This window comes from Mustela nivalis (assembly GCF_964662115.1).
Source record: "Mustela nivalis genome assembly, chromosome: 7".
Classification (NCBI taxonomy): Eukaryota; Metazoa; Chordata; class Mammalia; order Carnivora; family Mustelidae; genus Mustela; species Mustela nivalis.
In genome coordinates, this window is record NC_139026.1 from 105,655,669 (window position 1) to 105,682,081 (window position 26,413).

Here is a 26,413-nt window from a genome sequence, read left to right on the forward strand (position 1 = left end):
GAAGAATTTCTCTAGCTAGGCCTGCTGTCTCTGTACCTTCGAAAGTCAGGGAAGAGAGAGATGAAATTACAAAGCACTGAATTCCACTTCCTATAGACAGCTGTGCTAATGAGTTTGGCTGGATAGGAAATGAATAAAATTGGTAAGTTTAATCCTTAGGTTTCTGTTTTCCATAAAAAAAAATATATATACAAGTGGTTAAGTTAGAAAATGTGAGTCCTAGACCCAGCTTTGCTCTGAATTAACTGGAATCACAGGCTAATCTTTCCACTTGTCTGCACCAACCTTCTCCTTCATAAAGAGCAGCATTTAGGGCCCCTCCCGGCCCCCCTACCCATTCTGTCCCTGTGACCCTCAGTACTGTCCTTCCCAATGCTCTGGTGCTCCTGGGAGGAGTTTTCTATCTTGGTTGAAAAAAATATCACCAGTATATCCATTTTATTTTCACAAGATACATTCAGATTACGTGTCTATATATTAAATCACATCTTAGGTGCCATTATTTAAACAGATTCTGCTGTGAATCCTTCAGGCAAAGAACCTCCTGGATAAAATAGCTAGCTACCATGAGTCTATTTGTTATATCATATTTCATGTAAATGTTTATTTCAGAGAACGGAACTGAAGTCAGTGGGGATCCTGCCTCTCTCTGAGAGGACAGGTGTTTCCAGCCTCACTCCACAGTGGCTGGCTGTTCAGCGTCACTGAGGCTCCCTGGGCCCTGCTCTGCTGAGAGTTTACTTTCTGCTAACCTCTTTAATGTGTCTGTTTGTTTGAGCCTCCCAACAACTGTGTGAGGGGAGCAGAATTAGCTCCCCTACTTTGCAGACGACAAAACTGGAGAGACTGAATGAGGTGCAGCTAAGAACGGGGATTCCGATGCAAGTCTGCTACCTCCAAAGGAAAGCGAGCCAAGGAGTCAGAAGGGGGAGGCAGTCCCATTGCCCTGCCCTGCGCCAGGTCTTCTGTGCACGCTAGAGTGGTTGTGGGAATGAGCACAGGGTGAGTAGAATGTTGGGACCTAATTTGGGACCTCCATTGAGAGCTGCAGTGGAAGCCAATGGGGACCCACAGGAGTAAGAGGGGCTAACTTCTTCCAGCTCCGGGACCTCCTGGCTCCTCCCCCTGAAAAGAGCAAAGGGAAGCTGGAGCTCTCCTATGTATGACAGGGTGTCACCACCTGCAAAGTGAGGGGAGATGTCACCATCTGCAAAGGGAGGGGATGGGGGCAGTGGGTCGTGAAGATGGCCCAGGAACAGAGGAAGTGCTGAGGATGAGGACCAGGGGAGGTGGGATTTTGAAGGCTACTGGAGCAGTATAAGGAAACGGACCTAGAGTCTGACTTAGGTGTTCTATCCTCAGGGCTAACATGGGACCCTGCATTTGTCCCAAGGAGGAAGACCGGAGGAAGTAGGACAGGAAGGCTCTGGAGGAGTGCCATCCCCTGGGAACGTTAAAATGTGGAGGGAAGAGAACAGTGATGGTAGGAAGGAGGGGTCTATAGAAAGATGTACAGGTTTTCTCTTTACACCACTTTTTTAAAAAGCTTATTTATTTCTCTCGGCGGGGAGAGAGAGAGCGCGTGGGGGGGGGGCAGAGGGAGAGAGAAAATCCGCTGAGCACGGGATCCCACACAGGGCTTGATCCCACAACCCCGAGATTATGACCTGAGCTAAAATTAAGAGCCAGGTGCTCAGTGACTGAGGCACCCAGGTGCCCCACACACACATTTTTTTTTTTTTAATGCCACTTTGCTTTTACTAAAGACCTGTGTTAGTACCTGCTCTCAATAACCCAGAGAAATCCGAAGAGGATTTTTGCTTTTGTGAAATGGTAATTCTTTGCTTTACTTCATTTGGTTTATGAAAGTTTTCACAGGAATGTTCTACTTTTGGATAGCTGGGGAAACCTGTGTGTGTGTGGCTATGTCATATTATAGCTATGTGAGATTATAGCTATGTGAGATTCATCACAATATACAGGGTGGACGGGGTGGGGAGAGACAGGGCACCTGCTGGTTTTCCCTCAAAGAGACAAATTGGCATATAAATAAAAGCCCTTATACACATCTAGGAACCACAAATCCACTCTCTCTTCTTGTTTAGTATTAATCGGACCCTCGAGTTCTATAAATTACGTCTCCCCTGAGGATGACGGGTCACACATCAGTTGTGTGCCCTTGAATATGCCCTCTGAGCCTCATCCTATCTGTCAGGGGAAAACAATGCCTAGCCCACCAACCTCATTTGGTTGTTGTAGGATAATAGTAATAATCTTTGTATAGTGCTTTTATATATTGTTACATATTATACCACGTGTCTATTATTACATGTTACATAAACACTGTACATATATTAGTTCATGTAATCCTCAAAACAGCTCCCTGACATTGGTACTATTATTATCCTCCCCTTTACAGAAAGGGAAACTGAGGCACAGAGCAGCGTCAGAACTTGCTCCGTGTCTCCTAGCAGGCAAGTGACCAAGGTGAGATTTGAACCCTGGAAACTTAGCTCCAGAGTCCTTTTTGTTGCTCCTAGCCTTTTTGTTATATGACATGATGTTTGACAGCATTGAAGGCATTTTAAAGGCTTTTTTAAATGAATGGTACCGTCCTCATTCTTGCTAGGACCACTCCCATGGGGGAGGACCAAAGCAGAGGAAGGATTCACTGGGCAAGGACAGTGCCCTAGCCTTAGACATGCGGACCCCGCCGGCCAGGTGCTGAGCCTCCTGGAAGAGAGGGAAAGAATGGCTCCCGTTCCTGGCCCCTCCCAGCCGCGCGACTATCTTCCTATGTTCTTTTTCAAAGCAAAGCATCTCGGCTGCCAAGAGCTGGTTTGTCTGTCTCCTGGAGACAGAGGTTGTCAAGCCTGGAGAGAACAGTGAGCATGTCAAAAATAGCAGCACAAGCAGACTGCGTGGCTGCGATTTCCTTTTGAAATGTTGGTTTTGTGCTCACCGAAGAGTGGGGGTCTGTCTGTGCTCCCTGCAACCTGCAGCGGGGGCTGCTTGAGGATCCGAGATGTTTTCCAGGGGCGAGCAAAGCACGTCTGCGGAGGCCCAAGGCAGACGCAGGGGAAAGCCTCTTCATAGTAACAACGATAACATTAGAGTTGTATTTAAAAAAAAAAAAAAAATTGTTACAAACCCTCACCCAGGCTGGGTCCTAAGTAGGTTAAGTTGACAGCCAAGATGAGACCAGTACTATTAAGGATATTTACAGTCCCTTTTGCTCTGTCCTGGGAATGAGGGAGTCAGCACCTTGTTTGTCCTTCAGAAGTGGTCACAAATAGATTTTCACCCCCTCTTTAGGGTACCAAGGGGATGAGAATGGAGAAGGGGCAGGGGAGGCAGGGTGAGCTCCTCTCTCTAGGGGTTCAGAGCAAAGGGACATGACATGACAATCTCCAATCCCACAGGGACCTCAAGCCCAAAGCAGGAAAGGGTTTCATTGGGAGACACAGTAACATGAGAACTGAGAGCCCATCTGCTTGTATTCCCAGTGGCCTACATCTGACAAGTTACCTCTCCCACTAAAGCCCCAAGCCCTAGGCCTTGGTCTGCCAGAAGCTCATCTGTGCCACTGGCGGCAGCCCCATATAAAGCAGAATGGAGAGAGGAAATCCTACGGTTTAAAGAATGAAAGGTTTCTTTTTCTTCCCTAAGTGACCTTGACAAGCTAGAATCAGACCCCGCTTTGCTTCCCAGGGCAGTAACACACAGTCAAAAACGATCAGAGCTGGCATGGCAGCCAGATTGTCCCAGGAGGACAATATTCTCTGGGAATCTATCTTGGCATTTGTGTGGAGATGCCGGGTGACAGAAATACTGCCAAAAGCAAGGTCTCAGCCAGGGGAGAGAAGGAATGATAAGCAGCGGCGCTGGAAAGTGTCATGTGAGGAGAAGTACCAAAGGGAGGGAAGCATGGGTCCCAATGAGCAAAAGGCAAGTGAGAGTAAAAGAGCATTATCTGATGAACAGACCCTGAGCCAGGTGAGCTGACTTCTGTTTGCCCAAAGCACCAAAGACAGCGGACCCCACAGAGGCTGTAAAGGGTTAATGGTTACTGCAGGGAGGAGGTTGGAAGGAGGAAAGCAGAATAAAACCTTGACTCCAGCACAATTTCTTTAGGAATTCTGAGTTTACAGGTGCAGAGCCTAGGTACGGTTTTTTGGTTGGTTTGTGGGGATTTTGACATTTTTCCTCTTTGTTTTTGTTTTGCCAGCAAAGTCTGAACCCCTCGGGCAAGTTCACTGCCTTCGTCCTACGTAATGAATAGCGTCCAGCATACTCACCCCAGCGCAATACATGCTAATCACGCTCTGCAGTTACCAAAAATGGCTTTGACCTTTCTTGTGCTTGAGCAAAGAGGAAAAATCCCACAATGATTTGATTGTCAAAATTAAAAAAAAAAAAAAAAAAAAAAGGCAGTTCTTGGCACCGTATTTGAGTAGCAAGGAGCGAGTGCATGAAAGCTCTAGTGTCCCCAAGTGGCAGAAGGAAAAAACTGTCATCCCATCCTGGATATTTAGACTGGTCCATCTTTAGAGATGCTAACCTTTTAGATTTATAAAACCAAACTGTTCTCCCAGCCGAGGTATGAAACTTAGGTTATCAACCCCATGCCACTTCTCCCCACCCCTCCCACCAAAATCCAGGGACTTTTTTGGTTAATTTATAGAGTTATACAACTATCACCACAATGTGTTAGAAAATGTCCATTACCCTCCACCCCACCCACCGCTGTCCTGATGCTGGTGGGACTACCGCTAGCAAGGGGAGTGCACAATTCCCCTGAAGAACTGGGTCGAGAATTTTAATCCATCTTGTCAAGGAGTGTCCTGGCACCTTGCACCCCTGAGAGATACGCCCTTGCTTTGTCCTGCCTTCGGTGTGCAAGAGAGACAGCTGGAGGCCTTGAGGGCCTTCAAGTGAAACAAGGGCAGCTTGAGGGCCACTTCTGAGTTAAGGCTTTTTCCAGGCTAATTCCACTCCTAATTCCACTCCCTCCTAAGTCCTTGTCTTTGTGTTTAGCTTACTGTTCCTATTGTTCTTTTGTTTTGTTTTGAACCTTTGTGTAAGCTTTAAGTTGGGGAACTTAGAGGTTTTCTCTCTCTCTTTCTCTCCCTTCCTCCTCCCCCCACTTTTCTGTTTCCTTCTATTTTCTATTTTTGAAGATTAGGAAATTTCTGCAGAGATGCTTTTCTAAAGGCGGTGCAATCTCATCTTGCTCTGTAAGCTCAGAACTTGTGGTCACAGGGTCAAGCTTGGCAAGAAAGGACAGGACACTGTGCTGGCAGGGAAGTGTTGGGGGGTAGGGGTGTCCTCCAGCTGGAGAACAGCCTTCCTAACAAACACGTGAGATCACTGCTGTCCTAGGGTTCAAGTTGTGATAGCAACAGAAGTGCTACAGCTGCTCCCTGCCACTAAAAAGGTGGAGTGAGGGAGAAAGATAGAAAGAAAGACACATAGAGAAGGAGGAAGAGATTTAAACAACGGAAGGGCAAACACCAGAAATGTGACAGTTAAGGGGGGGAAACGCAGTGAAAATGAGTAAACCTCGGAGAAGGGGAGGGGCGTGCAGAGAAAAGGAGGTGACTAGAAAGGGTGGGGGAGCCAGCAGTGAGGGAGCAGAAACAAAGGAAGGAGACGAAAGTACACGGAGTCACAGAAAATACGCAGGAGAGGAGGGTGGTCCCTGAGGACCAGGACGTCAAAGCCCTGGGTCTCTGGGATGCATGTGCTCCCCTCCCCGACTTGTAATCTGGCCCGGAGCACGGAGCCAGGATCATAGTTTCCCAACAACAGAACCTACCTCTGATGCAAAGGCGGCCAGCTGTCCCCCTCTCTCCTTAGGGATGATCCGGCAGGAGGACTATCCCACGTCTCGTCTCGGCTGAGCCTGACAGATCCAGGAAGGCATTTGGGAGCTCCTGCTGGCGATCAGGTGTAACAGAGGCCTGACCCTCGCCTTTGCTGGCAGCTGGGAAATCACCACTGCAGCGGTCTCAGCGGCACAGGGTGCTCCACGCTCGGGGCACAGATTCCATACAAAGAGGCTCAGAGTCAGAGGGACTGCTTGGCAAAATCCTTCACAGAAACTAGGTCAGGTCACAGCCTCTCCGTGTTTCTTCGATGTCTTGAGAAGAGCCACCTATGAGACTGCTGGGAACAGAGCTAGATAATCCCCAGGAGGAAGAAGTGTCATTTCTTTCAGTCTCTCTGAGAGCAGGGAGGAGCCTCTCTGAGGAGATAGCAGTTCCATGATCCTCTCATGGACTGTGACTGTCAGACTCTCGGAGGGCCCCGCCTGGCCGCCCCTTGAGGAGCCTGTCCCCTCCAAGTCTCCCCTTGTCATTTTGCAAAAGATAATACTGACATTGGTTTAACTGGCAGTTGCTTAGCATTCAAATTTCTGAAGACTCGGGGGTGAGATGAGGCAGCTTCGATGACTGGATGGGGAAACCGGGAAGAGAGGTCTAGGGAGAAAGTTTGAGGAACTGCTTCCCCCTCATTTTCCGAAGGTCACACAGCCGGCTGGTCATCACCAGCCCCTCAAGCACTATGTAGGAGGTGTTCCCATTTCAGAAGCTGGGAATATGTAGTCTCCTGTTCTCCCTTGATGCCCAAATCAGAAGATAGAGAGAACAGTCTGGAAGGTTGCTATGGCAACCAGAGTCCCTGGAGAGCCCAGCTCTCCACAAACCCTTTACTTTCAGGCATGCTCTGACTTGAAAAGGAAATGTTTTATTAGGGATGGTGATGAGGATGAACACATACACACATATAGAGATGAACATGCGTACATGTTCCAACATTAACCCTCGCAGAAAGCAACCCGCTGCCTCTGGAGTGGGCCCTTCTCCTTTCGCCCCCTAAGCCAGAAGTAACGGAAGGAATTTGGAAAACCAGAACTTCATGGCCTCGGAACTGATTTCCGAATCAGGAACTCCTCTTATCTGTATTTCAGGTTTGGAGAAGCCAAGCTCCCAGTCAAGGCTGCCTCTGGCCCTGGAAGGATCCCACTGAACCTGTCTAAAGAGCATTCTCCTTGCTGATGGGTAAGAAGAGAGACTGAGGCCCAGGTCAAGAGGCTAAGCAGGGATTTAGGGAGCTAATAACCCACGATAGCCTACTCTTGGGCTTTGGATCCAAGACAGGAACTCTGCAGGGAGGTTTTGCCTCTGGGTGACGGGAAAACTGGCTAATGAACTAAAAACTCAAGTCCTTTACTAAAATTCACACATTTGCATAGCATCATCCCCAGTTTCCCAGATGAGTTCATCGACATTCCCCATGAGGTAGGGAGGGGAAGACATTAGTGTTCCCATTTAATGGGTTGGGAAATTGAGGCACAAAGAGGAACTGTGGCACCCAAGTTACCCTGTCAGGTTGTGGCAAAGTCCAGATTTAGATCTGGCACTCACAGGAGCCACGGTGCCTCTCAAGAAAACCCTCAAAAGGCCATCCCTCATTAAGTTGCTCTTTGAGAAAATAATTTTAAAAAATTTTTCATCAAAGAGTCTTAAAGCATAGATATAAAATTAAAAACATGTTAACAGTCCTTTCGGTTTCTGAACTGCACCCAGAAGAGCTCAGAACAGTAGTACATCACAGTTTTTCAAGGCAACAAACAAATGACAACGTTACCAGGAGAGAAATGAAGGGAAGTGGGAAGGTGGGATGAAGGCAGCAGTTTCACGCTGGAAGAGGGTGACTTATCTAGTGGTGACATGGCCACATTACCTTACCAGTTAGAGCAGGTCAGCTGCAGCTCCAAGGGGCAGAGCAGGTGAATGTTTGCTTGACTCAGGAAAAAAAAAAAAAAAAACTCTAACAGTAAGACTGTCAACAAAGGAATGACGTTTCTTCTTTACTCTGAACCTATTTCATTGCCCCTAAAATGGGAAGAACCCCACGCTAGCATCCAATGCATTCTTTTACCTGTCTGCAGGTTTAAGCTAGAGTTTGCTTTGGAAAACCTTCAACTGCAATCCTAAGTCAAATTCCCAGGAAGCAGGGTGGGGGGCTCGAGAGGGTTGGGGGAAAGCATGGAGGAGAAATTTCCCATCTGCAACAAGGTTTTTCTTTGCACGCCTCCCAGATGACAATGTTTTCTCAAGTGATACCTCTCTTTAGATAATGTGGTCAGGCAAGTTGCTTGACTCTGTTCAGCCACTTCTTTTGGCTTTGTGGTTCCCTCTTTCCAGTTCCTCTGCACAGAAAGGCACTTGCACAAAAAGAGTATTTGGGTCTGAGAAGGAACCTTCCTGGAAGCTAGACAGTCATGGAGGGAAGAACTGAATGTAGACCCAAGGCTGACATACCCACTGTGCCAGGACACACCTGGAGGAATCCACTGGCCCCTTTGGTCTGGGACTGACTCTAATGTCCTCCAAATGGCCAAGTTTAATTGCAGTTTCTCTAATTCCTTCCAAGATTCGAGACAAAAAACAAATTTGGAGGCTGTGCAGCTAAAGGCTTTACCAAGGGTCCTCTGCAGGATGAGCAGCAGGTGTTACAGGGCACAGGAATAAAACAGAAAGATGAACACTCCAGCTTCTGCTAGTTACCATGTAGCCCAAAGCTGACAGGTGCATGCCCCAAAGCAAAGGACACCAAGGAGAGAAATAGGACCCAGGTAAGCCTGGCTTCCATCCTGTTGACATCTCTGTTCCTAGAGATATTACCAGCCCCAGACATGAAAGTTTAGAATCAGGAGGGAAGGTCAGACGGAAATCTCATCCACTTGACAGAAGATGGGCATGAATGGGTGGCACCGTTAGAATTTCAAGAATGACATTTAGATGGTTAAACCTTGAATGCTGTAGAGATCAAGCAACAAGGTTGACAGTCCAGGTATCTGGACCCGGTGCAGGGGAGGGAGTCAGGAATTCGGCTGGAGCTCAGGTGAGGGGGTGGAAAATGAGAAGGAAGCCTGAGACTGCTCAGTGTCCTCCTTTCCATTCACACCCTGACTGCATCAGTCAGACCTCAGTGAGCATCCTTTTCTCTGCATATGCCCGATGTGGAGGGGGAAGGTAACTGGGTCTCCGTTCCCGAGTGGTCTCAGAGAATTCAGGCTTGCCAAGTCCACTGTCGGCTGCCTTCAGGTCTGGTGTAGGCTGCCCACAAGTGACATGGGTATACTGGCCTTGCTCCTCTTGCTCTGTCTCCCTGTGGTAGAAGTAGTTGAAGTTGGAGACAATGACGGGCACAGGCAGGGCGATGGTGAGGACCCCAGCGATGGCACACAGCGAGCCCACGATCTTGCCCCCCACCGTCATGGGGTACATGTCTCCATAACCTACCGTGGTCATTGTAACCACTGCCCACCAGAAGGCATCTGGGATGCTGGGAAAGAGTGAATCATCATCATCAGCCTCTGCGAAGTAGACGGCACTGGAGAAGAGGATGACTCCGATGAAGAGGAAGAAGATGAGCAGCCCCAGCTCCCGCATGGAGGCCTGCAAGGTCTTGCCCAGGATCTGCAGCCCCTTGGAGTGGCGGGACAGCTTGAAGATGCGGAACACCCGGACCAGGCGGATCACTCTGAGGATGGCCAGGGACATGGCCTGCTGCCCATTCTGGCCACCCCCTCCACTGGCGGACTGCTGCTCCTGCTGCTGCACCAGCTCAGTGCCCAGGGTGATGAAGTAGGGGAAGATGGCCACCAAGTCAATGATGTTCATGATGTTGCGGAAGAAGGCTGGCTTGCTGGGACAGGCAGAAAAGCGAACCAGGAGCTCAAAAGTGAACCAAACTATACACAGGGTCTCCACCAGAAAGAACGGGTCAGTAAAGAAGGAGCCCCCAAGAGTACTTAGTGAGGAGGAGCCCCCTGCCACCATGCCCCCTGGGGGTATGCCAGGATGAAAGGTATAGGAATCATCTTCATCCTCGTCTTCCTCTTGACTACCCCTGGAAATTGGGGAGTCTCTGCTCACACCATTGCTTCCACCTCGACCATCTGCACGGAACTGGGGCAAGGTCTCCAAGCAAAAGATGACGATGGAGATAAGAATGACCAACACGGAGACGATGGCGATGCCCCTGGCCGGGCCTGAGCTCTCAGGGTACTCGAAGAGAAGCCAGACCTGGCGCTGAAAGGGCTGGGAGGGCAGTGGCTTCTCGTCCTCGCCACCTTCGGGCAGGCAGCCCTCGTCCTCCCGGAAGGCCGCCAGGGCCTCATCTCCCAGCTGGTAGAAGCGGATCTCCTCTAGGAAGATGTCCAGGGGCACGTTGACCGGCCTCCGCAGGCGGCCCCCAGACTGGTAGTAGTAGAGGATGGCGTCGAAGCTGGGCCGGTTGCGGTCGAAGAAGTACTCATTCCTCAGGGGGTCGAAGAAGCGGACTCTGCGACCAGGGTCTCCCAGCAGCGTGTCGGGAAACAGCGACAGGGTGCGCAGTTGCGTCTCGAAGCGCAGCCCGGAGATATTGATCACCAGGCGCTCGCTACTACAGCAGCCCCCGCCCCCGCCGGCCTCCGGGAAATCTCCCGCATCCTGTTGCTCCCCCTCTGGCCCACGGACCTCCCCCGGCGCCGCCAGCGTCAGGGATTTCTCCGACCTCATGTCCCCTCCGCGGTGCGCTCCCTGCCACTAGGACGGCGCCCCCGACACAACCTCTGTCTGGAGCGCGGCACCTCTTCCCGGCTCTCAGCGGCGCCCTCGGTGCAGGGTGGGGCTCGCGCTCCTCCGAGCTCGCGGTCTGGCCTGGCCGCTGGGTCTGGGAGCCCCGGAGCCCTAGCCTCTGCAAGGCTAGGTCTGGGGAGGGGACCCGGACGCAGAGGATTTAGCTCCGCGCCTCCAGATATCCGCGCTTGGGTGCCACAGCTTACTGGGATACCTGGAACCGCAAACTGGCGCGTGTGAAACGGGCTGCCCGAAAGGACGCGTGGCTTCGCCCCCTGTCGTGTCTGAGACTGGGCTCCAGGACGCGGGGGTCCGTCCTCCGGACCGGCTAGCTCTTCCCAGCTCCCACTGCGTTTCTCCGGCCGCTCAAGCCCCCCCGGCTGCCGCTGGGAGCGAAGCGCCAGATGCGCCTCCCTCCGGCTCGGCAGAGACTCCTGGCGGAGCTCGGCCTCCGCCCTACGTGCACCGCGAGCTCCGTCTGGCCAAGGTCGCCGTTCCCGCCGCCACAGCCGCCACCTCCTCCCTGTGAGTCGCGCCGCAGGCCTCGCAGAGGGCCCTGCGGCTGCCCCGGCGCTGGGGCGCGGGGACCCACCTCCCCACCGCTCTAGCCTTCACTGCAGCCGCTGCAGCTGCAGCCGCTCGGCTCTCCGCTCTGCCCTTCCTTCCCAACACTCACTCTCCAAGTGACGTGGCAGGCCCCGCCTGCTGCCCCCTCCCACCCCACTCTCACATCACACCCCTCGCCCAGCCAGGGGCTGCCGCGAGCCAGGGCGCTGTGGAAATAGACACACACTTGTCTCACCAGTAATCTTTCCCGCGCTCGCCTGGCACGCCTCTCCCTTGCTCGCATTCACAATCGTGGCCCCCTAAACAAGCACCAGCACCCTAATACCACACCCCCTCCACCTCCGCAATCAGCTTTCCTCTTTTCAGCTTACGGGTGGTGATCTGCGCAGGGCATTTCACCGTCGAGAAAACACACCCCGCCCCACGGTGGAACCCATAACGCGGAGCACTGTAACTTCACTCATCCCGAAATCTAATGAAAATATCGAATCATATTTTGTCCGACTGTGTTTATGGAGACCCATTTGTCAGCTTCCTTAATGTACTTAAAAAAAAAAAACACACAGAAAACGTTTGGAGAAGTTTTTAGAGCTTCCAATTTAGATAGTATTCCAATGTAAGTCCCCAGATAATCCATACCTCCCTTTCCGAACCTGGGCGGGCAAGGCTACAACTGTCCTAGAGCCCCAAAGTGATAGCAGAGAAAGGTTTGGGAACTCTCCCATTGCCTTTCTCATCAGAAGTTTTCCAGGGAAGTTCTGGGAACTTAGGCAGTACTTCCAGTGAAGAAAGAACCAGAAGATGGTGGTATCTCAGAGGTATCATAGGGCAGGGAAACACACCCTGGAGTTCTTTTGCTCCCAGCCTTCCTGGGAACTCATCAGGATTGCACAGACAAGAAAAGAGAAGAGGGGGTGAGTGGAAAGTGGTATGTAAGAATGTTGGAAAAAAATAATGGCTGCATTTACTGAGCATCTAATATGTGCTGACCACATTCCAGATGCTGCACCTGTGTTGTGTCCCTCAGGCGCTGTTTATCTCATAACCCTATGAGAAAGATGGCCTCTGCCCCCTAGGTAATGTTACAGTGAAGACTCACCTGCAACATTTGGGTCGGGACCAAAGTTTGTTGTTAGGGACTCTTTCCCTAACTCTCCAGGAGGGAAGTGGTAAGAATGGTTTTCTATCCATTTCCACTGGAAACCATATAGTTTTTCTTTATTAGATCAAACAGGTTAGAGTTCGGTGGAAGAGGATTGCTCTGATCTTTTCAGCCTGCCAGTTCCAGGTAGGGTTGACATTTGCTTCTCTGTGCCCCAGTTCCTCCCTTCTTGGTTGTCTGTGGCCAGAATTAATTGGCTGACAACTACAAGTTGTTTCGTGTAGGTTCTTACTTATTTTATTTCATTGGTAAGCATTCATTGCTGATAATGTCAGGAATGATTCATAAAGTTAATCTCAAACCACAAAATACATGCAAGAATTCTTTGTATTGCACAGGGTGTTTTAAAACCACAGTGGTTCACAGAAGCATTCACTGCCAGAGGGGTTGGGGGAGCAGAAACGAAGTCTTCTAGACGTGTAGGGTAGGGGTCGGGGAGTGAAAGCATGGGAAAGAGGCTAGCATCTCACTGCATCTTCATTGTCTGGGCTGTTGCCTCAGGAGGTCTTACCAGGCAACAGCTTCTGCTTCCTCTCTTTGCCTGTGCTGTTGGTTTCCACTCCCTCCCTCACCTTGCGTGTTTCAGTGAAAAGTGAGGAAGCTAGTGCACCCAGTGCCCAGTCCATAATGTGCCTATTTACAGGCTATGTAATTAAGCCAATTTAGACTTCACACAGGTTGCTCCGTTCCAAAAAAAAAAAAGTAAAAAAGGAAGAAAAGGAAACAACAACAAAAACAATATAGAAGATAGTCTTTCACCATTGTCCAATTATCTGCAATTATTTTCTGGATTATAAATTGATTTACTTGTGACTCTTTTTGTCCTTGTTTTCAAAATTTATAATGAATTATTCATATGCATGTTTGTTTTCTTCATTGCTGTTTTTATTCATAAGGCTGTCAACTAGGTCAGTAACTCTTCAAAACAAATGTTCAGGAAGCAAGGAGGGGAAAAAAAAAAAAAAACAACCCTGCATTCTGCCAGAAGGGTGCACAGTCTAACATGGTGAAAGGAACTACCATTTGGGTACCCCTGGGTTAAGTCTAGCTGGTGCTGCCTGCCAGCCTATATCAGAGCTGACATTCCTGGTTACCTTCACATCATGCATGAGGCTGTGCCCCAGGAGACGTCTCACTGTGCACGAGGAGTTTCCCCCGAGAGAAAAGTCATTAGCAAATTCATGAATCAGAGTTCTGTTTTTAGTTCTTTTGTGAAAGAGACTCATTTCTTAGCTTTAGAAAAGCCGTATACTTAGATCATTCTTCCCTAGTATATATGAAAAGCGAGTAAAATTGCAGTTTCAAAAGTGCCGGTTCCCAGGTAAAGAAAGACAAAAGGCACAAACCCATCTGTACACTGTAACACGACTTCCAGTGACAGGTGAACCTTCCCCCAGCATTCATTGAGCACCGACTTCATGACAGCACAGATTGTTCCTGTGTCTAAATTCAGATATTTGCAATGATGGTTGGGACCATTCATGTAATTAACAAGTGTTTATGGAGAAGCAGCTGGATGCCCATCATAGTGGCAGGTGCTAGGGGTTTCGAAGTGATCCAGACAAACTATCTGTTTACATGTCCATGTAGCAAATACATTACATTCTAGACAGGAAATTTTAAAAATAAACAATAAAGAAGAAATTTATATATTATAGTAAATGCTTTGAGGAAAATAAATGGGATGCCATGTCAGAAATCGACCTGAGGATTCAACTTTGAACAGGGTGGCTGGGAAAGATGTCCCAGAAGACATAATATTTGGATGCTTCTCAAGCAGAGAGGAGATGGGATTTGTACAGAGGCTGTGAGGAGAATGCATTACAAGGGGGCAGGAAGAAAACGGGCCAGGAAATTGCAGTAGTCTGAGAAAAGGTTGATAGTGACTGGGACTGGACCAAAGGTAAAGCAAGTAGGGATAGTGTGGGGATGAGGTGGGGGCGAGGGGAGCAGTATTTAGGAGACAGAATCGGCATGAACTGGTGATGGATAGAGCATGAGAAACAATCAAGGAATGCCAGGTTTGGGATTTGAGCAACGGGGTGGGGGGGTTGCCATTTATTAAGAAAGGGAATATAAGGAATTAAACAGGTTAGGTTCAGAGGTGCCTGGGTTGCTCATTTGGTTGAGCATCTTCCTTCTGCTCAGTCATGATCCCAGAGTCCTAGATCAAGCCCCATGTTGGGCTTCCTGGTCAGTGGGGAGTCTGCCTCTCCCTCTCCCTCTGCTCCTCCCTCCACTTGCGCTCCCTCTCTTTCTCTCTTTCTCTCTTTCTCATGTTTGCTCTCTCTCAAATAAAATCTTTTAAAAAATGAATAAACAGTTTAGGATCAATCAAGACCTCATGTTTAGAAATGTTAAATTGGAGAGGCAAATTAGACATGCAAATAAAGACATTGAGGAAGTGATTATTTATTCAGGCCTGGAATATGGAAAAGAAATGAGTGATTTGTGAATGTAAAATATTTAGAAATATGTAAGCTCATAGCATTAACATCTTCTAGAGAGATACGATAGGGACAATGAAGAGAAACACAACCAAGACCAAGTCCTGCACAGTGCAATTCACAGTTCAAGTTCAGGAGGAAGAGGACCCCACAAAGACCAAAGGGTAGTCAGTGGGGTCAAAGGAGAACCAGGAGAAAGGGTTGTTCCGGAAGCCAACAACTGTGATGAGACCTCAGGACTCACACCTTCACAGGGCCATGCTGTCTTCCAAATGAGCACAATATCTACAGTAGATTAGAAGCACAGAGTGGGAAGAAAAGGGTCAGTAGGGAGGAACCACCTGAAACTGGGTGTAGGTACTAACCAAGATGAGTACGTAATAATAAGCCACATAATTTGATAACCATTTATATTTTTATCTCTGCCTGGAGTTAAAATGTACTCATCCCTGGTATGTAAATTAGCATTCTCTTCTATTTTCCAGGCTTCCTTTATTACATTTTTTACTTTGGATGTGTGTGTGTGCACATGCATATGCATGTGTGCGCTTGTCAGGACCCTGGCGGTAGTGTTCCTTTGGAGAAAGGACAGGGAACATAGACTGGGTCCTGTTTCTCTCAATAATCTCAGGATGGGTCTTTTTACCTGCCTTATCACCCACAGGCTCCGGTGGGAGGAAAGAATGGTAAGTGGCCAACACCCTCAGTTCTTACTTGAGTGCACAAGTATACACACACCCTCTCTGAGAAAAATCACGCCTTTCTTTGGATTTTCACTGTGGAAGACAAACCATATGGAGACGGTTGGGGGCAGGGGTGTGATGCATTAGACACGGTGTCTCTCATCTTACTCTCTCACCTCTGGACAAGGCTCACAGCCCCAATCCTTCCATTCCTCAAACTGGCTATTGTGGAAGTGCCTCTGGCCAGAAAACGGTGTCCCATATGACACTGCCTCTTTCCTGGATCATTTTTACTCCTCTTAACTTTTCCCGCTGGGAAGATGAATGAAAGAAGCTTTGGATTTGGGGGGAAATGGGGAGAATAATAGATGATTGGATGAGTCTATACTTTGCAGACAATCTTTGCTACATTCCTTTTGTTCCCTTCCCTCTGCACACACACACACACACACACACACACACACACAAGCACACACAAATTTGGTCATCTGAGACTTAAAAAGAAATCACTGGGTGCCTGGGTGGCTCAGTCATTAAACATCTCCCTTCAGCTCAGGTCATGGTCCCGGGGTCCTGGAATCAAGCCCCACATGGGGCTCTGGGCTCTGTGGGAAGCCTGCTGCTCCCCCTCCCACTCCCCTTGTTTGTGTTCCTGTTCTCTCTCTCTGTCAGGTAAATGAATAAAATCTAAGAAAGAAGGAAAGAGAGAGATAGAGAAAGAAAGAAAGAAAGAAAGAAAGAGAGAGAGAGAGAGAGAGGAGGGAGGGAGGAAGAAGGAAGGAAGGAGTCACTATCTTGATATTCGAAGCTTCATTTCCTGCCAGTAGCACCCACTAGTCTTCCAAACTGTTCTGTGCCCCCTTTTCACGCTTGACAGACTTATCAACTCTTAGCCCTAAAGTCCCCTTCCATTAATTTAGTTTTTGGAAGCACCATTGCCATTTTCCACCTCTTTCTCTGGAATCAGAGAGAACTATGGGAAGGACAAATACAAATATGGATTCTACAGACAAGCATCATTTATATTTAGCTACTTAGAATTTTGAGGACGATGATGACTAGGGTGATAGTGATATCGACTACAAAATGGTGGTGGTGATGATGACACTCCAGAACCCACTAGAGGACAATCTAACAGCTTTTGCTTGAGTGAAGCTGTATATGGGAAAAGGAATGCATTAGACATCTGTGCCATGCAAATCAACAGCCTTAGGAAATGACTACCCATGCCAAGAAATAAATCTATAAAGAGCTCCTTATCGTTCAGGGAGGATCCCGAGAGAGCTTGTTAGGATCACACGTTTGCAACCTGCTTCTTTGTGCCAGTCCACTACTGAGATAAATCACCAGTGCTGTTTCCCAGATGTCTCCAGTTCTCTACCTTCCAGGAAAGGGAGGTCGTGCTCTCCAGCTCCCTTGTGGTTAGACCAGGCAATAGTTTTGAGGAAGGATTTGTAAACAGAAGTGATATGTGTCACTTCTAGACTAAAACATTGCATTGAATGTAAAGAAAGTCTCCAGAACCCTCTTTACCTCAGCCATAATAGCCAGTGCTCAAGATGGTGGCTGTTCTGACAGACTGATGCGGACTCCAGAGTGAGGGGACATGGAGTCCACCAAAGCCATAGAAATGTAGTATGAGTGAGGAACAATCCTTTGTTGTTCAAATCCTCTGATACATGGGGTTTGATCTGTTACCATGGCAGAATCGAGTTTATCCGAACCAGTTCAACAATACAACCCAGAAATGAGGAGTTGCTATAACCAAAAACCTGAAATTTGTGGCATTGGACTGGGGCCAGATGATGGGCAGTAAAGAAACTTCACAGGCAATTCATGTTACAAATGGCAAAATATTAGAAAATTGTTGCCTGCGACAGTTTCGAAGGCAGATAAAGTACCTAAAAATTTGCCTGTCTGGGAGGAAATTTGAAAACAGATTGTTAATATTGTACAATGGCTAGTGCAAGCTACATCGACAACATAGCACAAGGTACTGATGAGCTCAGAAAAGAATTGGTCTTTTTTTTTTTTTTTAAAGATTTTATTTATTCACTTGACAGAGAGAGATCACAAGTAGGCAGAGAGGCAGGCAGAGAGAGAGAGAGAGGAGGAAGCAGGCTCCCTGCTGAGCAGAGAGCCCAATGCGGGACTCGATCCCGGGACGCGAGATCATGACCTGAGCCGAAGGCAGCGGCTCAACCCACTGAGCCACCCAGGTGCCCCAGAATTGGTCTTTTAGAAAGCAGAGGCAGAATGGACCAGAGACCATCCAGAAATGTGGGGATTTTGAGGACTGGCAGAGGGCACTGCTTCTCATCTCCCCCAGGAAAGTAAACAAAACTTGAAAGACCTCTGTGCAAAAAAGGCTCATTAGGGCTCAGGTTTGCTTTATGGAACAAATCAAGCAAAGGGCAGTCATGCCCATTGTTAATGCCTCTGAATGGAATAAGGTGTTTTAGAGGAAAACTAATTATAGCTGTGGCTTCCCTACGGCCACCACAAAAAATCATTTTAATTGGACAAAGTGGCTTAGAACGGGAGGGCAGAGGAGAGACAGAGACAGAGACAGAGAGATAGAGAGAGAGACTAGAAGTATAACTTCCCCACAGAAAACTGATAAACTCAAATTATCCAGTTAGGTTCCTCTCAAGAGGAACCACGGGTGGGGCACCTGGGTGGCTCAGTAGGTTAAGCCTCTGCCTTCAGCTCAGGTTATGATCTCAGGGTCCTGGGATCAAGCCCTGCATTGGGCTCTCTGCTCAGCAGGGAGCCTGCTTCCCCCTCTCTTTCTGCCTGCCTCTCTGCCTGCTTGTGATATCTGTCTATCATATAAATAAATAAAATCTTTTTTAAAAAGTAAATAAAATATTTTAAAAAAGAAGAAGAAGAACCATGGGTGTGGTTATTGGCTATCGACAGACAGAGCTGCCTGGAACAGATAGGGAAAAACCCAAGATAATTTTAAGATAGCCATACTCAAAGGCACCATGACCAGGACTAAACCATTCATTACTGTTCAAGGCCTGAAACGACCTTTTGCCCCTAAATTTTTATGGTCAAGAAGCTGGCTAACAAAACTACTGAGTCCCCAAGGAAAGTATCAGCAGCAATGGCCATCTCAGATATGACCAACAAAGATAACAGAGAACAAGGAACGTTCCCAAGAAGCAGCTCAGAGGCAGAGAACAGAAGCCAAACAAGGACCCCATTGTACTTAGCAGGGTTTCAGAATCACTACAAAGCAGAGATTGCTCAGCTTCTTCTATCTGTCCCTTTCTGAATGGGACTATTTATTCAAGTTATCCTGTTTCAGATTAACTATTGTCTCTTGTATTGTGAAAGAGGGAAACATAACTTGTCTTTTGGGTTCCCTAAGTCTCTGAATTAGGAGGAGCCACAACGCTAACTGATGTAGAAACCAGAACACGTCACTCCCTAACATGAAGAGGACTACATGCCACTAGAGATCTTAGAATTTCAGGTTCATGAGGGGAATAGATAAGGCTTTTTGGGTGACTTTTGGGTCACCTCCCTTAGGGAGTGAGTAAGCCATTTTGTCTATGGTAGCCAGACATTTCATGATCAGAAGGACTGTTGATGGGCATCATTGTTACTGTTTACCAAATATTTCCAGCTCTCCACCTCCTGGGTGCATGGTAGGATTGTGTCCTTCCTGGCTCATGTAATGAGGTGCTGGGGTCATGTGCCTAGGTCCAGCTGATGCCTTACTTAGGAGATGTGTTCCATCTGGCCTGCAGCACTTACTCGCCGGAGGGGCTCTCCTTGCCATGAGGATCGAGCACACGAGAAGGCAGCTGCTCCACAAGCTCCTGACCCAGAAGGAGTAGAGCACAGCTCAAGCATCCCAGTCTGAGCAATAAGTAACCCTTTATCATAACCCACTGAGACTTACAAGATGTTTGTTACCACAGCATAACCTCTCCTCACCTATATACCTCCGTGCTTTCCTGCTTGGAACATGCATACAACAAAGGTAATCAATGTTCTTTTTTCTATGGCTAACAGAAACAAAATCCAACATGAATCATGAAGTTCATTACCAAAGCATCACTCTGGCTAACGTTTTTTGTTCTTATTGCTGCTTACTTCTACCCCTGCCATATCATTCTGTAGGGATTTTCCCCAGTGTTTGTATTGAGCTCTTCTGAATTTTTGCTTTTCCTTGCCCATTTCCTGACCCCACTCTCCATCCCTGAGGCAGCAGCATGCTGTCTAGTTCTGGCATCCTAGCCAACATCTCAAACAGGACCACAGACTGTGGCTGAGTCAGTCTTCATAATGAAATATAAGCACTCATTGCTGATCAGCTTTTTAATAAAGATTCAGTAGAGGGCGCCTGGGTGGCTCAGTGGGTTAAGCCGCTGCCTTCGGCTCAGGTCATGATCTCAGGGTCCTGGGATCGAGTCCTGCATCGGGCTCCCTGCTCGGCGGGGGGCCTGCTTCCCTTCCTCTCTCTCTGCCTGCCTCTCTGCCTACTTGTGATTTCTCTCTGTCAAATAAATAAATAAAATCTTTAAAAAAAAAAAAGATTCAGTAGAGAGCCACAGCTAATTATAAGCACTTGCTGAATGCTTACTGTTTTCCAACCACTTTTCTAAGGGCCATGAGGTAGGAGCTTTCCCTAATGTTCTTAGACGAACAAGAAAACTGGAGCATGGAGAAGTTAAATAATCCCCCAGGTGGCAGGACTTGTGGGTACGAGAGCAGGCTGCACGTGTAAGCGGCCTCGGGTCCAGAGCTCATGTTGTAGGCATCCCACTTTTCATTCCCAAGCTGTGTTCTGTACAATTCTACTTTTGCATCATGTTAATAGATATTTACATACACTCACACATCCCAGTTAAATGAGTTTGGGAATCTGATACTTTAACCATCTCAGAGAGGTTCACAATAGACATGGAATATTATAGCCTCTGATACATTCCTTAACATTATTTAGTGTGTTTCAAATAGATTCAGCCATAGAACCTCATTTTTTTACCAAACCCTGTATTTTGAGAGATTCGTGTACTATAGAGCATGATTTGAGAAAATTAAATCATAGGGACCAAGGCTTAGGAATGACAGTGAACCTCACCTCACTCAACAGCCTTAATTTACTAATGACAGAATCGAACTTTAGAAGGACTCCATGACTTTTCTGTGGTCTTACAGCTACCATGGTTGGAATCCAGATCTCTGAATTCCCAGTTCATTGGGATTTCCCTACCCCATGGGTTACATCACAACTCTTCTAGGATGAAGCAGAAGATCAGAGAGGTACATATGTTCTCACAGTTTCCAATTCTTGTAAGGACAAAGCCCTGTCATCTTTTGCCCCTGGCCTAGAACAATAGCCTTTATGTTGCAGGTGATCCTCGTGTTAGTTGATGAGCGATAATAAGGAACAAAAGGAGGAGAAAACAATCAGAAAGAAGAGATGAAGCGAGCATGCAACCTTCGCAGAGAGGGTTGGTTGCTAAGCAGGTAATACAAGGAATGCAACAAGGCCCAGGGCACCTTCCTTCATCTGCACTAACGCCGTCCTTCTCAGGGCACTGATGGAATGAAGACAGATCCTGTATAACTGCATATGTGAACATGAGGGTGTGTATGTGTGTGTGGAAGGGAAGGGGTCGCATGGCAGGGTGTAGGTGAGCTGACTAAGACACCCCAAATGACAAGCATGAGAGAAAGGAGTACCAAAAGGCAGCCCAGTAATGAAAGACCACCACCAACAACAAAAAGCCATCACTGTCAGGGTATGTTCTGGAAATTTACATAAAATATTTTCCTGCTTCGTCTGCCACTGGAGTGAAGTGTAAATTCTTTGAATGTGATCATGAAGAGGCTGATCTGGAATCTTTGACGCAGTTAAAGAAATTGTAGTTCCAAAGTGTATGTCTATGATTTACTTTGCTGACTGTGGAGTCCGTGGGGGTAGCACGTTCGTTCCATTAGTTCTAAAAACAGGTTAGAGGATTTTATGGTTAGGAACGGTGAAGCCAGGCTGTAGTTTGTGATGGAGTACTTAAGGCAAAGGGTGTTAAATCATTGTGCATCCAAACAAAAGCAAAATGACTTTTGGTTTTCCCCTAGGATCAGGAATTTGGAAAAGTCTACTGCTGTAAGAGAAGAAATTAGAGAAGACTGTCTGTTGAGTAAGACAGGTCTCCAAAATAGGTGGGAAACCACGATCTTAGAAATGTTCTCTGCAAGATACCATATGGGGAGGGGGATTTATGCCCCCTCCTCCTGAGCACACTCCAGGCAGAAAGACACTGTCCCCTACCAAGTAAGTCTAAGATGTAGGGAGTGGGGCTCCAGGATGCTGCTTCCCTTCCTTGGGAGCAAAGGGTGGGATTTTAATGTTCTGGTTCTCCTTCTTTGCTGCTGTGATGGAATAGCGGGGGCTAAATAATGCAGAGCTCCTGGTCCACTGACGGCAACTTCTCTCTTTTTTTAACTACAGACTCTAATTCACTCAAAGTAACAGATTATGTTTTATGGCCTTTTATAAAATATTCATTCTCCCTCACAGTGTTTGGTGGTTCAAGAAGCCTGGAAATGGCCCAGTATAAGGAGGATCTCATTTCCTCCCAGACACAAGTTACAGAGGCCAGCCAGGCTCTGAGCACAGCGTATGAAGGTGCCTGATGGGGCTGAGAGAGGATTCCGGCATTCTTCTCCCAGAGATCTGGACTGTCAGGACCCCCGGAATGAGGGGCCAGAGAGGCTCTAAGGAGAGGGGAGGGCAGGGAAACCCTCACACCCCATCCGTGCCTCCTGAGCAGGTTGAAGCCTCTCCCACCTCCAACCACACCCCCCCCACACACACACACCTTTCCTTCTCTGCACCTTTTTTCCTGAAATTTGTCTTGTTTCCACCCAGGCCTGGGGCCAGGACAACAGCAGGGGACCAGAGACTAGAGAACGGGAAGACCACCATGTGGAGCATGGAGTGGGAAGGGGTACGAGAGAGAGATGGGGGAAGTGATCACTGTGCTGGAGAGAACTCTGTCTCCACTCCATTCACGCTTCCCTTCAGATAACCACAGGACATGTGACCATAACATTAACAATGACCTTACTTTTTCATGGCGATTCACCCTCTTCCAAGGACAGTCACATCTAGACCCTTGAACCCTAAGGCTGAAGTCAGAGAGTCTGACTTCTGACTTCTGGATCCACACGCTCACCATTCAGACTACGTCCTAACACTTTCCTGGGCCTCAGTTTCCCCTCTTGCACGGGAAGACTGGATTCTAAGGTAAATTATAATCTTAATTCTGTAACTCTCAGATTCTGGAAATGTGCTCCCAATTCTAGGTCCATACTGTTTCAGAGGGTCTCTGCCCACTGACTGGTAGAAAGAACGACATTCTCTTCAAGAACAACAAATAGCAACAACACCTTGACGTGTGCTCTCCCAGTTCTGGTCTTCCGCCAACCAGGCCCTTCTCACTGGGGGAGCAGGGGGCTTTATGCACCCCTCTCAGCAGGCCCAGGATTTGATTTTTAGAGGCGATACAGGTCAGGACATGTGTTACGGCTGCAGCATCTACAGTCACAGACTTAGAGAGGGAGGGGGGGGAGGGAGAGGTTGCAGACACTCACCCCTCCAGGTGCCATTTTCCCTCAGATTCACAAGTAATCCTGTACCATTCTATATTGGGAAGTGTTCATCTAAGGGGAAGATGAATGGCAGAAGCTGAAGGATATTATACTAACAGCCGAAATACAGAGAGGTGAAAATTACAGTAAAGGACATTTCTAACAGATTTGTCATCTAAAAATCTCAAAGTACTCCGTGTCTCCCATCTAGTTCCGGGAACTTTTAATCTGAAAAATCCAAATTAATTAATGCAGGCATTTTCTATTATCCCAGGCAATAGTGTAGGTAAGAATCTGGATCCCTGAACTCCCCAAGCTGTATTAACCACAAAATAAATATAATTCTCCACTTATTTTAATGTGAATTGGACAGTATTTCTATATGGAAAGAGAACATAAAGAAGGCTCCTTGAGAGTGCTCTTTGTTGATTCTTTCTTTTCATTGCCTGCTGTCTTTTGCCAAGCATGCTGGAGACTTCAGAGGTATTTGTGCATTTATTCCACGAGTAATTATCAGACATCTTCTGTGTACCAGGTACTGTGTTAGGCTCTGGATATACAATGTTGAACAAAATAATCATGAATCCTGGCCCCAAGGACAGTCTATCTAATAGAGAGCAAAGCATATACATACACACACACACACACACACACACGCGCGCGCGCTCTCTCTCTTTCTCCAACCAGCCCCTAGCTGTTTCAGCACTCAGTCATTCAAATCATTCCAGCTGAGACCCCAAACCCCACAGAGCAGGTATGACTTTGACTCGTCTTAATTCCCAAGTCAGAAAACTGTGGCATATAATAATGACGTCCTTGTTTTTAAGTCACTAGGAGCTGGGTACTTAGTTATGCAGAAATAGCTAACTGTAAGTCAAGTAACCTGTAGAAAGTCATTCAGCTGAGCTGCTAGGGTGGATTCTGTCCTGGGAAGTCAGATGTTGGAGCTCAGGGGGGCCCAGGGCTCAACCTAGTCATCTGCTTTCCTGAATGCAGAAGTAACCCTCTGTGGCTTCCCTTTTACACACATACACACACACGCGCGCGCGTGGACGCACACACAAACCTGGGCATTGTATTTCATGGTCTTATCCCCAGAAGTGAGTTCTTTCATGAAAAGGATATGCACACAGACTTTCATTTAGAGAGCAAGCAGAAGCTTAGCTCATCAGAGTCCGCATACAGAATGCCGTATCAGGCTGATGTGGGCCATGCTTTAGCCATGTTCTCTGCAGCGTGGAGAAATGAGACATAAGGTTCCAATTTGAATTCCATCTCCATGGAAAAAACCTTCCAGCCTAATCCTCTGGTCCTTCCAAAGCCAGGAAGGGGCCCAGCTCTAGGGAAGTGTCTGCGTCCTGACAAAACAGGTCCTTGTTCTCTTGTCAAGCATAGGGAGATGGAGAGTGGATAAGTGGGTGCAAATAGAGGGCTGGCCCAGTGCTGTCTAGAAATTCTGCAGTTGGCATTCCCAATTTTGTCAGCTCAAGAATTGGCAGAGGAAGGGGCAGAGTGACATTTTAGGCAAAGGAAAGAGAGTTTCAATTTTTGACAGCTTCCATGTGTCCAAACTCCATTTTCCACAGCTGCTCAGAGAAATGTCAAACCATGTGAGCATCCTGGTTTCCCTTCCAGTCATGGGTAGAATGGGAGTACACAAAGGGCACTGGTGCCTCAAATTGTAAATGAGAACATAGAAAGGAGGGCAGAAGAATGCACAAGGTCAGAGACAATGTTTATTCATCACTGCAGTCCCAGTACCCAACTGCAATGGCTAGTAAATAACAGACATTCACCATGTGCTGAATGAATGGAAATCTGATCTCCATACTGGCTTGATACTGGGTTCCTAAAATATTTTAGAAAGTGACCAACTTGCTCCCTATCCAGAGATGTGCCCATTATCTTCAGAGGAAGGGTGGATACACTGAAAGCATAGGGCTCCTTTGCTTGCTGGTAGAGCTCAAACTCCTGAAAGAGGATATGGAAAGAGCACAAGCCATTGCCCCAGATGCCATTCACCAACTGTGTTATCCTAAGCATATTTCTTCACCTCTCGGAGCCTCGGTGTTTTCTGTTCTCCTTTTTAAAATGAAGCCAAAATCTCACCTCTTTCCAAATTAATGTTAAGATATCTTGAGTACTTTATACATAAAGTTGAAATTTAGTAACTGTGATTCCTTTCTCTTTACCTTGGGTTGCTATAATTCCAGGGATAAAATTTTGCCAGAGAAATCTACAACCTTAGGTTTTCTGTTCTTTTCTCTCCCTTTTACCTCCTTGCCCTTGTAATCTGGCTACATGACAGCCCAGGTGTACTGATTCACTTTGAAATGTCAGACTTTAAGACCCTAGGTGCAAATCCCATCTCTTCCACTTTTAGGGGAGTTACTTAACTAACTTGAACTACCAATTTCTCATCTATAAAAAGGGAGTCATGGGGTGTCTGTCTAACTGCTCAGTGAGGCAAGCATCTGCCTTTGGCTCAGATCATGATCCCTGAGGCCTGGGATTGAGCCCCAAGCCCAGTGGTGTCAGGCTCCCTGCTCAGTAGGGAACCTGCTTCTCCCTCTCCCTCTGCCTCTCTGTCTGCTTGTGCGCTCTCTCTCTCTCTCTCTCTCTCTCTGTCTCCCTCTCTCAAAATAAATAAGACTTTGAAAGAGGGGGTAGTCATGTAACAGCATCTTTGTCAACACTGTCAAAGGGATGCTGTGTTATAAATTGTAAGGTTGTGCCTTGCACAGGGCAGCTGATATGAGAGCGGCTGAGGCCAAACCTCCATTCTACACACTACACCACATACCCTGCTGTGGCTGCCAAGAACAGAGAAAGGGGTGTCTTTTTCTAATCTGCACAAATGTCCTCTGTGGGCTAAATGTGGCCCTGAGCTTCTATCAGAATCAAAGGAGACCTAACAAGAATGTCACTTACCCTTGTTCACAAGAGGAGGAAGCTTTAAAAATGTGCTCCAAATCTGATTACCCTTTCTCACCACTTTACAGCTCTAGAAGTCTCTCCATTGGTCTCCTCCTGCCAGGGGTGTGCTGGAGCTCAAACTGCCTCATCAGAGCTGACTACTGTATTTTCAGGAATTTTTCCGGCCTGTTGTCAAACTGGTGCTATTTTAAAATGGGACACCATGGGAACATTTACACCAGAGAAATTAACAAACATTAACAAACCAGGGCCTTTCATCCCCGTAGAGAGCTGGGGTTCTACTCACCCCCAACCAGCCTGCAGACTGATCTCTACCCCCAGCCAGAGTAATTTTAAAATGTAAATCCATGGGTGTCTTTTGCT

The 26,413-nt window shown here is 47.5% G+C and overlaps 1 protein-coding gene and 1 long non-coding RNA gene across 4 annotated transcripts in view; one reads left to right on the top strand and one right to left on the bottom strand.

The window, feature by feature from the left end:
• The window catches only part of KCNA6 (potassium voltage-gated channel subfamily A member 6), a 43,717-nt gene extending 32,142 nt beyond the window's left edge, over window positions 1-11,575 (bottom strand). For 2 of the 3 annotated variants that reach the window (XM_082739685.1, XM_082739686.1), the window contains exon 1: window positions 5,819-11,575. In XM_082739685.1, coding sequence (XP_082595811.1) covers window positions 8,991-10,577 — 1,587 coding nt within the window. In that variant the 5' untranslated portion in view covers window positions 10,578-11,575 and the 3' untranslated portion in view covers window positions 5,819-8,990. The remainder of the gene's footprint in view (window positions 1-5,818) is intronic. The other variant, XM_082739687.1, reaches the window with a different exon arrangement.
• Window positions 255-7,062, top strand: LOC309869135. Its single transcript, XR_014314005.1, has 3 exons — window positions 255-1,002; window positions 1,363-1,483; window positions 6,974-7,062. It is a non-coding gene; the product is annotated as an uncharacterized lncRNA (long non-coding RNA).
• Window positions 11,576-26,413: the final 14,838 nt, after the last annotated feature.